General features: G+C 37.9%; 1 protein-coding gene across 5 annotated transcripts in view; it reads left to right on the top strand.

The window, feature by feature from the left end:
* Positions 1-13874, top strand: part of myo1cb (myosin Ic, paralog b) — a 50197-nt gene that overhangs the window by 34471 nt on the left and 1852 nt on the right. For all 5 annotated transcript variants that reach the window (XM_026934696.3, XM_034310540.2, XM_026934698.3 and 2 more), the window contains 24 exons: positions 730-843; positions 1531-1602; positions 1738-1857; positions 2734-2813; positions 3794-3899; positions 4333-4413; positions 5426-5517; positions 6134-6228; positions 6368-6414; positions 6549-6629; positions 6993-7098; positions 8173-8290; positions 8527-8640; positions 8734-8810; positions 8949-9017; positions 9163-9247; positions 10459-10618; positions 10717-10800; positions 10922-11015; positions 11419-11474; positions 11798-11933; positions 12022-12092; positions 12199-12296; positions 12398-12497. In XM_026934696.3, coding sequence (XP_026790497.1) covers positions 730-843; positions 1531-1602; positions 1738-1857; positions 2734-2813; positions 3794-3899; positions 4333-4413; positions 5426-5517; positions 6134-6228; positions 6368-6414; positions 6549-6629; positions 6993-7098; positions 8173-8290; positions 8527-8640; positions 8734-8810; positions 8949-9017; positions 9163-9247; positions 10459-10618; positions 10717-10800; positions 10922-11015; positions 11419-11474; positions 11798-11933; positions 12022-12092; positions 12199-12296; positions 12398-12497 — 2256 coding nt within the window. The remainder of the gene's footprint in view (positions 1-729; positions 844-1530; positions 1603-1737; positions 1858-2733; positions 2814-3793; positions 3900-4332; positions 4414-5425; positions 5518-6133; positions 6229-6367; positions 6415-6548; positions 6630-6992; positions 7099-8172; positions 8291-8526; positions 8641-8733; positions 8811-8948; positions 9018-9162; positions 9248-10458; positions 10619-10716; positions 10801-10921; positions 11016-11418; positions 11475-11797; positions 11934-12021; positions 12093-12198; positions 12297-12397; positions 12498-13874) is intronic.

Below are 13874 nucleotides of genomic sequence, written 5' to 3'. Positions count from 1 at the left end.
GTGTATGGGATTTACATTTGTGGCATTTAGCAGATACCTTCATTCACAGCAATTCACAGAAGTGCTCTGTAGTCTCTATCAATCAAACATCCTCATGCAAGTTCACTAGGTCAGGGACTAAGTGTACCTATCGGTCTAGAAATCCTTTTGAGGAGGTTAGTACGGTTAGTTCCTGTAATCACTTATGTTAACAGCTATAAATAGTCATTCCATCACCAGACTCAATATTAAGACATTTTTTTCCTCTTCCTCTTTCGAAGTTAATAAAAATAAATATGCAGCTTGTTTTATTGCTGGGAAACTGGTAAGCACAAAGTCCTTTATCCTGAAGACTTTCCCATGGCAGAAAAATGGTCTTTGACACCCAAAACTCCTTCCATAAAAAGATGTTAAATAACCATCTTACTGAAAATGTTTCTATTTTTATTTGAAATTTGTTTATTGTTACATTCGGTACTACAGTGAGAGCCCTCCTGTAATATGCAACACCAAGGTTATACGTAGGAAGGATTAGTGTAATAACTATTCTGACTTTCTCTGGAAGGACTGTAATTACTTTATGGTATTGAGCCAGAGTACATCTGTTTACATGTGGGATGTGATGGAAGATTATAAAGTGTCTTCAAATTGCTCTGCATATAACCATGTTGTTTTGCCCTTTTACCCCTTGTTCTTTTGTCCTTCTCTCTCTCACACTCTCTCTCTCATGTTTTCTCTCTCTGTTTGCAGGAGCTATTAAACATCATTGCCAGTGTGCTACATTTGGGGAATATTCAGTACGGGAGTGAGGATGGTGGCAATGCCTACATTACCGTAGACACCCAGATTAAATATTTAGCCAGGGTAAGACTCCAGCCCCATCACACGCTTCCCTCCCTCCTGCAGGAGCTGTTGAATAGCACTACCAGTGTGTTGCACATTTGAAGAAAATTGAGCATAAAATGGTTTTCAAAAAAGCAAAAACTAAAAATGCAATTTATAGGTTTTACATTTATTCAATACAATTACAATATATTTATTGAAGATTAATAGCAAAATTAGAATCTAAATTGGGTTAATGGAAATTAAACCCTTTAAAATGTCACTAAGATAATTGTAAAATAAATCACATAATCAAATAGCCTATGCTGTTTTGATAGTGCACAAAAAATTGCACTTATTTTATTTTATATGTAAATATATATTTATAAATAAATTATACATTATATATATATATATAAAATTCTCTTAGGTGTCCCCACTTCCCATCCACTATCTAGTTCTCCCTTATCGTATGACAGACACGTACTCGGTAACGCAAAGATTAACACCTGCTTCCTCTGAGCCACCACATCCTTTTGCATTATTTTTATTTTAATATGAAATATGGCTGTTACACAGTGCAAACCCTTCTGATCTTTAACCCGTATACACCAGAACAAACCAGTATTGTTTTGTCTTGAATTAAACAGCATATAAAGATATGGTGTGTAAAGCCAAATGGTGCATGTCAAGGCTGACCCAACATTTTCTTTTACTATGATGTTGCAGTTATTAGGCGTGGATAGCTGCATTCTCAAAGAGGCTCTGACACATAAGAAGATTACTGCCAAAGGAGAGGAGGTATGATGCTTATTAGTCACTACACTACTGCACTATGTAACTCAGCTTTTACTCTAGTGCAAGCTAGTTTAATGACAAATTTATTGATTGTGTGTTACCAAGCCTGACATTTTTATTTATATGTCTGTCTTACAGCTGATGAGTCCGTTGAATCAGGAGCAGGCTTCCTCAGCGCGAGATGCTTTATCTAAAGCCATTTATGGACGCACCTTCACCTGGCTCGTGAACAAAATCAACGCCTCTCTGGCCTTCAAGGTACACTTATACACACTTATACACTGTTTATCAGTGTAATATTGGTTCCGCGAGCAACAGTAGAAGTGATAGTGTTTGGCTCCCTCCAGTGGCATATCATCAAAATGACAAACTGAATAGAGCAGGGGCTTCAGCTGCTGGATGGAATGAATTTCACTGGACCAAACTGAGCACTTTAAAATATACTGTAGCATAGGTAACCAATGTATGAAAAAAAAATGGATGTAGTGCAGCATTTCCAGGTTTCTAAACATGAACCAACACACACCTTCTGTAGCAGATCCTCTGCTGCACTTTATCCAGTGATATGCGTTGATGTAAATTATTCAGCTGAAGGAAGTTTATCAGACTAGAGATTAGATAGAGAGGTCTGAAAGGGATGTTTTCACGGAGGTTTTTTTTTTTTCCCCACTTGAATATGAATATTTGGAGTATGATCTATTGATGACGAAAACATAATGTTTAAAGACAGATGGACAGAGAAGTCCTGTTGTCCTGCTGTTTTTATTCTCCGCTTCATGTTTAAAACTCATCTCATCTGTATCTCATCTGTTCAGAGTCAGCTGAGCTAGTCAAAAGTGGAAATGTGAAGTATACTATAAAACAAAACATGGATATGAAACACTAGCTAGGAATTAATCACTAATGGTTAAGCATTAAAGGTAAATGTTATCACCATTCAGTCATGATAGTTGCTTATCCAGACCTTTGTAAGGATGGAATTTTATGTAACTGGACTTTTGAAAATTTGAGTTGAATTTTCTAACACTTGGAGCCAGCTTCCTATTTTAATATTTATTAATTATCATTTTGCAGTACATGTTCCATCTTCTGCATCTTCCCACTGTGTTTACTGTGATTGTTGTTGTTTTTCAGGAGGACTTCTTCAGTGGTAAGAGTACATCTGTCATTGGCCTGTTGGATATCTATGGGTTCGAGGTCTTCCAGAACAACAGGTGTGTGTACTGAGGACTTTAGTGTCTTATTTAACCAGTCATAGTGTGTTAATTTTTTTGATTGAGTATGAACAATAGAATTATAACTCATTATTATATAATTAAGTGCATTACATTAGGAAGTTCATGCACTAGCAGACAAATAGGTGAGTAGATGGAGCACTTTGCTTAGCATAGCAAAATGTTTGTCCTTTATCTGGTAGAATTAAATTTGCATGTGGTAAACAAAAATAACATTGTTGTGATGTGCTGCTGGTTTCCTGCTTTCTTCTGGGTTTTATCAAGTGCTATATTACAGTAATTCCCTCATGTAAAGGAGCGTAATAGGACTGAATCAGTTAGGTTGTACTTGTGAAAGCTAGAAAGAATGGCTCACTGAGTATTAATAATGATCCAGCAGGCTGAAAATTTACTGTTCTCTTAAAGTCACCTAATATTAGTCCATCTTTATTGTTTGTATTGATTTAATTTAATTTTATTTATTTTTTATTAATTATTAGGTAACAGAAAAAGATGCCTTGTACACTTGTACCCCATCAAGAAATTCATGAATATGTTCATGAATGAAAATTCATGAATATCCAAATGTGTGTCATGGACTGCATTTGCATAAACACGATAGGTTCTTCTATATTTTATGATGCAGTAACACTTGCCTGTCACATGTTTGGTGCTAATTTAGAAACTCCAGTAAGGTTTTCAGCTTCCACCTAAAAAGAAAAATAAATATGGCAAAACCACAATGTGACAGTTTTCACATTTTGACCACACTTAGTTTCATTCTCCTGGGGAGTGAGGGGAGGGACTGTTTCCAAAAAAAATTAAAAATACTGGCTGTGTTCACAATCTAATACGTAATGTACCTGTATGGAGTTTAATATTTGAATTAAAAATATTCAACTACATTTTTTGAAAAGCTGTAACACTGTTATCAAGCAGCTGAGGCAGTCACACAATAAATCTCGTCTCTGTTTGTGAAGTTTTGAGCAGTTCTGCATCAACTACTGCAATGAGAAGCTGCAGCAACTCTTCATCGAGCTGACCCTGAAATCAGAACAAGAGGAGTATGAAGCTGAGGGAATCACGGTAGGATCTCCCTCCACACGCACCTACACATATATATACACACACACACACACACACACACACACACACACACGTCTTACACTTCTACACTGGTCTACTGTGTTCAGAGTCATGGGAGAAGGAGTTCCTCTGAGAGCCTATTATATGCCTGTTTTAAAGGGTACATTTTTGAGCTGCTGTGTGATGAAGCATGTGTTCTGTGTCATTTCTACACTCTGATAGTGTCGACCTCTCACAGCATCATAAAATCATCACTATTAAAGAAAGCCACATGCCTTGTGATCACATGCCTGGAGTGGGCCGCTTTTGAATTCCTATCATTCTACAGATATTTGCTTTCATAACTGTGTGACCAACATGGAAATGAGTGATTAAAAGTCATTTGTTGCAGATGTAGTCCTACTCTCAGATGTTTTTCTTTTTCTGTTTGCAGTGGGAGCCTGTGCAATATTTCAATAACAAGATTATTTGTGATCTTGTGGAGGAGAAGTTCAAAGGCATTATCTCGATCTTGGTGAGCGTTTTCTCTGGATATCCAGTAATAGCTATGTTGTGTCCAAGTTAAACACAGTTCTTCTTTTAGAGTTATGCCTTCACCTCTGGTTCAGTTTTTGTAACCTTTGCTAGATTTCTCCCCTTCTCTGACACACAAGCACCCTTTCTCTGTCTTTCTTCTGTATACACTCACTGGACACTTTAATAGAAACACATGTACCCCTGGTTATTCGTGCAATTATAAAATCAGCCGATCATGTGGCAACAGATTCATAAAATCAAGCAGATTCTGGTCAAGAACTTCAAATAATGTTCACATGAAACCTCAAAATGGGGGAAAGAAGTGTGATCTCAGTTACTTTGAACATGCATGTTTTTGGGGTTTTTTTGGTGCCAGACGGGCTTGTTTGAGTATTTCAGAAACTGCATATATTCTAGGATTTTCATGCAAAACAGTCTAGAGTTTACACAGAATGGTGAAAAGCAAAAAAAAAAAAAAAAAACATTCAGTGACAATCAGTTCTATGTGCGGAAAAGCCTTTTTATAGAGAGAGGTCAGAGGAGAATGGACAGACTATTTTGAGCTGACAGGAAGGTTCAAATAATTCAAATAACCACTCTTTACAACCATAGTGAATGAAAAAGCATGTCAGAATGCACAGCACACTGAAGCTTGAGGCCACAGTGGGCACAGGCTCGCCTAAACTGGACAGCTGAACATAAGAAAACATCACCTGGTCTTTTTCTAATCTTCAACTGTGTGCAGGTGTTCCTATTAAAGTGGTCAATGAGTGTATATCTTATTCTGTGTGCTCTGTGTTTAATGAGATAATGAGTTTGCAGGCAAAACCACTAAGAGTAAATAAAGAATTTTTATTTTTAAAAGAAAATCACTAATTAGGATTTAACTAGTGAATCATTACATGTACTGTATGTGTGTCTATATAATTATTTATTATGTAGATTTTTCTTTTTATTTATTGGATTAATACATGTAAAATGTCATACTCTCTCTCTGTCTCTCTCTGTAGGATGAGGAATGTCTGAGGCCAGGAGATGCCACAGACTTCACTTTCCTACAGAAGCTGGAGGACACATTAGGCGGCCATGCTCACTTCTTAACGTCAGTCACACTTCATTACAATACACACATCAGAATACTCCAGTGTTTTTAGTCTAATCTCTATTTGTCATTTATGAGTGATTCTGTTTACACAAAACACACTCGGAGCCTGAGGACAGATTAAATTTTGTCAATAAATTTTGTCAAATACATGACTACCTAATGCAAATTTAAAACTACAACCATTACACTCTAACAATAAAAACGTTAGGAAGAAGCAGAGTGAACGTCTTATCAGAGTTGTTTTTCATGTTGGTTTATTCAACTTTCCTATACTGAAGCAATACACATGAAGTAATGTTGGGTATTTGGGCTTTCCCTGATATTTTATGCTCTACATGTAGCTGAAGAATTCGTGAAAGAGTTCTACAAAAATCTGCCCTTTGTCTTCCATTAGAAGTGTGTTGGAGTAAATGAGTCACATTATTTTCTTTTAGAATTGTTGAGATTCTTGTCAGTGAAAATCACACATATGCTACAGATGTAGTATGAAGAGATTAGATTATAAACCTCCTTTAAATATTTATCCTTTGACATCATTATTACTAATTCAATATACTTTTGGATTGTTCTAGTTTATAAACATCTTCTGCCTCTGCTTTGTTCTCTACCTCAGTCATAAGCTGGCTGATGGAAAGACCCGGAAAGTGATGGGTAGAGATGAGTTCAGGCTGCTGCATTATGCCGGAGAAGTCAACTACAATGTAAACGGTGAGGGAGTGGACAGAGACACGGTCACCGAACTAGAGGACGCTCTAATACCCGAGTCATGAGTTCTAGCTAGAGCTGATACTCAGGCTCTGCTCAGCAGCATGTTTACTGACCCCTTTGTGTTCTTTCTCACTCCCAGGCTTTCTGGACAAGAACAATGATCTCCTCTTCAGAAATTTGAAAGAGGTCAGTGTGTGGGACTGGAGAGAAGTATGACTAGGACAATTCACAAACATTGTGTTGTAGCTCCATTTTCGCTGATCTAACTTTGTAATATATGATGATGTCTGGGTCTGTGATTGTGATTGTGCTTGTCGCAGGTGATGTGCATGTCAGAAAACAAGATCCTCACTCAGTGTTTCGACCGGGAAGAGTTAACGGACAAGAAGCGGCCAGAAACAGTAAGAAAGAATCATCTTTCCTATTTGCATCAAAACATTAGTTCTGGCTAAACATGATCTAAATCGAGTGATGTATAGGGGAATCTCTGCTAGGTGCCCACACTGTGAGGAATGCCCTGACTCGTAGGTCACACTCGTCATTGTGTGTGCGTGTGTGTGCCCACTCTGCAGTAGGCCATTGGCTGAGAGAGAGTGGGCTGCTGCTGATGATGTGGCTAAGCTGTTTGTATGCATTGTTGATGGCCATCCTCTCCCACACTGTCACCGCCTGGCTGGATCTGCACACTAGGACGTGTGTTCTTCCAATCCTTCACTCTTCTCATTCTCTCTTTCTTTCCTCTATTTTGTTTCTTCTGTGCCTAGACGGCTACCCAGTTTAAGAACAGCCTGGCCAAGCTGATGGAAATCCTCATGTCTAAGGAACCGTCATACGTGCGCTGCATCAAACCTAACGATGCCAAGCAGGCTGGTGAGTTCCCTGATTTAGACTGGTGTGTGTTTGTGTTTCTCTTGCTCAGATGCTGTGATTTGTCTTACTAGTTCTGTAACCCTGTTTGGTTTGATGATGAACAGCACAGCCATGTGGTGAAAGTTTTAGTAAAAGGAGTGAAAAAATCTCTTCTGTCTGTGCTGGAAAATTACTTTCCAATCGTTATACTGCTGTTGTGTTCTGTCCTCTGTCCATCCACGCTGCAAGCTTCGTATTATTCGTTATATTTTTCTCTGTCTCCATTTCTCTGTCTTTACTGTTTTGAGTGTGATTAAACTGAATTAATACCACAGCACTGTTCGGTTCTCAAATCTGATCGATCAGAAGGTGTTGATTAATTTTCTATAATAGCAGCTCTGGCAGTACTGCCAGCTACAATTTAAATTTATATTAATATGCTTGTTGTAAAATGTTTCTGTAGTAACTTATGAAGGCACTTGTCTGGTGGAACCCTTAAATTTAAGAGAGAGAAAAAAGAGAGGCTGATGATATGTGTTCATTAATGTAATAAAAATGGAATCGTTGCCAAATTGCTGTGGTATAATTGGAATAAAACTCTTCATGCTGTTACTGGAAAATATTCATCTTCAGGGTGGTAAGAGTAACTCTTCCGTGCGTCAGGCCGCATCACACCACCCTGTCTTTGATTATTTTCCCTGTTGTGTATTACTCCTTACATATTGAGTTGTTTACAAGCCTCCGCCACAAGATGGTGGAGGCATTAGGTTTGTCAGACCGTCTGAACGAGATTATTAGCGCAGAAGAGCAAGTGGTTGAATGTTTGTAGGATTTATATGGAGTCATCAGATGAATTGATTAGATTTTGGAATTGATCCAAACAGGGTCAAGGTCACAGCAAGCTCAAATGTCTGAAATAGTTTTCCATCAATAGCTTCCTTCCTGTTTGAAGTATATTTTAAAGGTATTTCAGGCATACAAATCTGCAAAAAGAAAGGCTAGAGTTATTGGCGGGGAAGACATCTTTGTTTTTATATCAAGAATTTCTGGATTTGAAGTAGAATTTGATCTTTTGGACACTGTGTCTCTCTGCAGGCCGATTTGATGATGTTTTGATCAGACATCAAGTGAAGTATCTGGGCCTGATGGAGAATTTGAGAGTAAGGAGAGCGGGCTTTGCCTACCGGCGCCGCTACGAGATCTTCCTCCAGAGGTCAGCATTTCTTACTGGATATCTCTGTCTGTTTGTTTAAAGCCAGAGGGAAATGCAGTCCTTGTTCCCATACAAATACAGTAAATGTAGTGTCAGCACTTTCAGTTCCTGTGCAGTATTTCTTCACTGGGGGATTTTAGAGTAACCATTGGCCAACACAGCTTTGTGATGTGTGCTGTGTGGTTCACCCAGATAAGTTTGTATTATAGTTCACGTTATGTGTTGTTTTGCCACAGGTATAAGTCGTTGTGTCCGGACACCTGGCCCAACTGGGACGGCCGCTTGGTAGATGGAGTCTCCACACTTGTCAGGCACCTGGGTTACAAACCTGAGGAGTACAAACTTGGCAGGTTTGTTATACCCCAAAAGCCCCTTTTCCAGATGTTTCCACATGGTTTTTGTACAACACTGATTAAAAATGTGATTACAAATTTCAATTTTAGGACCAAAATCTTCATCCGTTTTCCAAAGACCTTGTTTGCAACAGAAGATGCATTAGAAGTCCGAAAACACAGTCTTGGTAGGAAACTTATTTTTCCCCCAGTATCAATATACAGAATATAGACAAACCATAACAAGCCTACTTGCTGCATATGATATTGATATGCTTATGCATGATATCAAAGCACGTTTATGATTAATATCTGTGCATTTACAGCAACCAAGCTTCAGGCGAACTGGAAGGGCTGTTGTCAGAAATCCAAATACCGTAAAATGAGACGATCAGGTATGGATTAAAAGAGGAAAGAGTTCTGATCATGCCTCATTTAGAGCATTTCTTGAAGACAGTATAGTTTCATTTTGAATGTCTATGTAACTTTATTTCTCTTGTCCAAAAGGAAATTGACCACTTTACTGTTCTTGTTCTGCAGCCATCCTGATTCAGGCCTGGTGGAGAGGAATTTTGGCCCGCAGGAGAGCATGTCGCAGAAGACAAGCTGCTGACACCATTCGCAGGTCTGTCTGCTTCAGTATCTTACTCTGATCTTACTTCTGTGTTTTATTTTATTTCTGTTAGGACTGCAGAATAAGGCCAAGCAGATAATCACAATTATTTCACTCAGTATTGAAACTGCTGTTTAGGAACAAAATAGTTGGATTGTTACAAAGTTAGTTAATATAAATTTCTAACTTTAGCTGCATATACCAGTATCCTAGTCCATTATGTTTACTTTATCAGGAATATGGTTTAAAATATGGTTAATTTTACAGCCCTAATCAATATTGTGCTCACACAGTGCTATTCTAGGAAGCTTGACTATACTGTGAATAATCTGTGGTATCACCAGGCCAAACTAAAGTCCTGGTGTCTGCCTCACAAATGCCCTCTGTACATATAGTACATTAATTAGTGTGAAATGGATCATATTTTTATTATAAATACATTTTTAGGGGATAAAACATACTGGGGTGTGCTAGTATAGGACAAAAGCCCGTTTGCTATTTGTGACACAGCCCAGAGTTACTGTTAGCACCCTGATGTTAATTCTTTTGCAATACCATCATGTCACAAAGTCTTTTATTCCTTAAACCACAGGAATTTGCCAAGAAGTATTTTTTATTCATTTATAGTTATGTTTAATGTTGTGGAACATCCACAAAACAAGCTGGTCCCTGTTATGACCTCTGTTATAACAGCTATAAACAGTTGATCCCTTACCAGCCTCTCTCACTTTTTATTATGTAGCTGGTTATGTTTGCAAGAAGCCACAAAGTCCTCCATCCTGAAGATATTCCAGTGTGGGAAAACATAAAGGAACAGCCTTACCTCTAACTGTTACAAAGCGGTGACACTGGAGACTCCTTCCAAAAGTGCTAAATAAATCTCATCACAGAAAACACATCAAAAATGACTCACTTTTCCAATTTTTTTAATGTGGAGCATCTGCTATACAAGTCCCTGTGTGCATTGTTGCTACAGAACTGATAAAGAATTAGATAGTAAATATAAATTATTGTAATCGTTGCAGCTGGCACTACTGTCAGAGCTGCTGTTGTAGAACATTAATCAACACCTTCTGACCAATCAGAATTGAGAATTCAACAGTGCTATGGTATATAAACTTTATAGAGAGACTCATATGCAAAGTGTCAATTTATTATGACAAATGTGCTATAAATTTTGTAGCTAGGCTTTGTTTTGACTCAAAATCTTCCTTTCCTTATAGATTCATTAAAGGATTCATGTACCGCCATCAGCCACGCTGTCCTGAGAACGAATACTTCCTTGACTACGTGCGCTACTCATTCCTAATGAAGCTACAGAGGAGTTTGCCTAAATCAGTACTGGACAAGAGCTGGCCTACACCGCCACCTGCCCTGACTGAGGTTTGACTACATTTCCTTTTAACCCTCACTTATTCTAACATATACTGGATACAGTATGGTGTGGATGTGACGTATGACGGTGTGTTGATGTATACCAGGCATCAGACCACCTGCGCAAGCTGTGTATGCAGAACATGGTGTGGAAGTACTGCAAGAGCATCAACCCAGAATGGAAGCACCAGGTAGAGCACTGACTCATTACTGCTGTAAAATTCATAGAGGATTTTTCACACTTCAGCTTGGGACTTTCCTCATTTTGCCTGTGCTAAATATGAGCATCTGTCTTTTTCCTTTTCATTTTAGTTGGAGCAGAAGTTGGTGGCCAGTGAAATTTTTAAGGACAAGAAAGACAACTACCCTCAGAGTGTCGCCAAGCTGTTTGTGGGAACAAGGCTCAGTAAGTGTTTCTCTGTACTGATTTATTTGTTGTTGAAATTCAAGGCTTTCAGCTAGATCCCAGTTGTGCTTGTAAGTAAATAAGGGTTTATTTTATTACAACTTGATTTTCATGGAAGGATATTATTGCTGGCAGGCGCATAATGTAATTTTATAGCAATTATTTCTCACTCATAGCTCAAATAAACAAGCTCAGAAAGAATTTTTGCATGTTTTCATTTACATGTTACAAGTTTTCATGTGTTTTTCAGTACACTTATGTACACTTCTAAAGAATAAAGTGAATTTAACAAGGGCAAAATTGAGTATATGGCAAAATGTCCAAAATCCATTAGTACTCTATGGAATAAATCTGTTCTCTCTGCTGTGTACTGTAACGTTCTAGCATGTGTGTGTTCATTTAGATGGGGAGGATATCAATCCTAAAGTGCTCCAGGCTCTGGGCAGTGAGAAGATGAAGGTATGCATTTATTGTTGGATGGGGTACAACTAGAAGGTCATCATGGCATCCACCTCTTTTTTTCACAATTTGTGTTATTTTCTGTTAAAAAAAGAAATAAATACACACCACAGTTCCAATAGCCTACTATGACAGACAGGATAAACTATGCTATGACCAGAAGTATGAAACCAGCTTCCACTACAAACAGTTTTAGCCTTCAAGAGAAAGATGATAGATATTGTATTCATCAAAATCACACAGGACTTCTAATTCCTATGAGTGTAACTTATGTAGGAGTTGTTTTGTATATGGTGTTAAGTCTAGTGTGTGGCTCTTTACAGTATGCTGTTCCAGTGACTAAATATGACAGAAGAGGATACAAACCGCGTTCACGGCAGCTGCTACTGACTGGCAGCAGTGCGATCATAGTAGAGGAGACCAAGCTGAAACAACGCATTGATTACAGTACTCTGAAAGGTGAAGCAGCAAATGAAAATAATATATAGTGAGCATAAATAACAATATAAATAATAAATATTAACCGTCCCTTTTTTAACCTGTTTAGGCATTTCTGTCAGCTCCCTCAGCGATGGCATTTTTGTCCTCCATGTTGCCTGTGAGGACAACAAACAGAAGGTGAGAGTAAAAGAAGCTCTGGGAAGGATGACTACAGCAGACTGGCTGGTGTAAAAAATGAAGCTGTAAACTGTTATGAATATATAAACTCGTATCTCGTTCATAGGGTGATGCAGTTCTACAGAGCGATCATGTGATTGAGACGTTAACCAAAGTGGCAATCTGTGCCGACAAGATCAACAACATCAACATCAGCCAGGGAAGGTCAGCCTCATGCATGTGTACTTAATGTGAATTTAGGTATGAAATTAAAGAAATGTTTGGATTCTCAGCTTTCCAATTTCTTTGTTTTTATCCTTGAACAGCATAACATTCACAGTGTGTCAAGGAAAAGAAGGAATGATTGATTTCACATCCGGCTCTGAGCTGCTCATTGCCAAAGCTAAGAACGGACACCTTTCAGTGGTAAGGAGTGGCACTATGCATCGCCTCATAACTAATCGCTGCGAAAATGCCTGTAGTAAAGTTTATGCTGGTGCCCCTTCTGCCAGCAATTCACCAATTCAGTAGATGCACATTAACACATTAAAATAGTCCAGAACTCATAAACAATGGAATTAATTGGTTTGCCAATTAATTAATGTGTTAATCCTCAAAGATTTGTATTTGTGTCAAATTTGTGGGTAGATTTTGGTCAGATCTAGCAATAAAGTGTGCATATTAAGCTAGCTAGCAGTTAACATTGCTAATGATAAAATCATGAAATCGGAATTATGATTTTTTTTGGCTTAGTGTTGAGAATATGATTCTTATTCACGATACTTTGATGTTAAAAAAATTCTCACATTACTGTAGTAGATCATGGTAGCTACGGATGTTTATGACTCACAGCTCTGCGTTTTGAATTGAACTGATTTACTGCAAATTTGTACTGCAATAGCAAAATTAAATAAAAATAACCATTATTTAGTATAAAACTGTAATCATAATGGCATGATTAAACTTTAATCATGCCAATAGCAGAGTGTTTCCTCCAAAAGTTAAAAGGAAACCAGCAATATTAACAGCCGGTTAAATAATTAAGTGTTGATTCTATCATATTTGCACTCGGGCAAACTGTGTAAAACAGAGTGCCACTATTGCTCCATATTTGCTGTGACCAATGACTATAGAGATGTACCACATGACCTCACGCACTAATTAGTCATGACCCCACTAATAATTAGTCATGGCATTAGTCTGTTTTTCTGCCAAATAACTCATGAACCACTTGTGGGTAAAAAGCAGTGTTGATAAACATGCTCTACGTGTAATGAATCACTGGCGAGTTCTGAGTGAGACAGCGTGTGCAGCTAAGGCTCACTCACTCCAGTCATTCATTTCATAAATGTAGTCATTGTTTATTTAGTAGTTGAGAATTAAATCTGTAGTACATAATGTTAAACATTTGTTTAGGACAAATTTGTTCCATCACACTACAAGTGGACTTTTAAAAATCACTCACAGCTTTCCTACATTGTCTCTCCTCTTTCCTCTTGAGACTCTCCGCACTTCAGCTGCGTGCGTAAGGTCATGTGGTTCTTCTCTATAGTCATTGGTCACAGAGAGTAAGGAGCAATAGTGGCGCTCTATTTTATGCAGTTTGCCTGAGTGCAGATACTGTAGAATCAACACTGGTTTTTTTTTTTGCACTGATGAATAATTTTATAATATGATTTTGAATGCAGCCTTAATTGTTATGGTATATTTGACAGGTTTGGTTGACATAACATGACATAACATGTGACAGTGCAGTTCAATCATGCATCAAGTCAGTTAACCTACAAAAAAAAAACCATCCCA

This window comes from Pangasianodon hypophthalmus, chromosome 14, assembly GCF_027358585.1.
Source record: "Pangasianodon hypophthalmus isolate fPanHyp1 chromosome 14, fPanHyp1.pri, whole genome shotgun sequence".
NCBI classification, from domain to species: Eukaryota; Metazoa; Chordata; class Actinopteri; order Siluriformes; family Pangasiidae; genus Pangasianodon; species Pangasianodon hypophthalmus.
The sequence above is the reverse complement of the archived record's forward strand: the minus strand, read 5'-3'. Positions and strand labels throughout refer to the sequence as shown.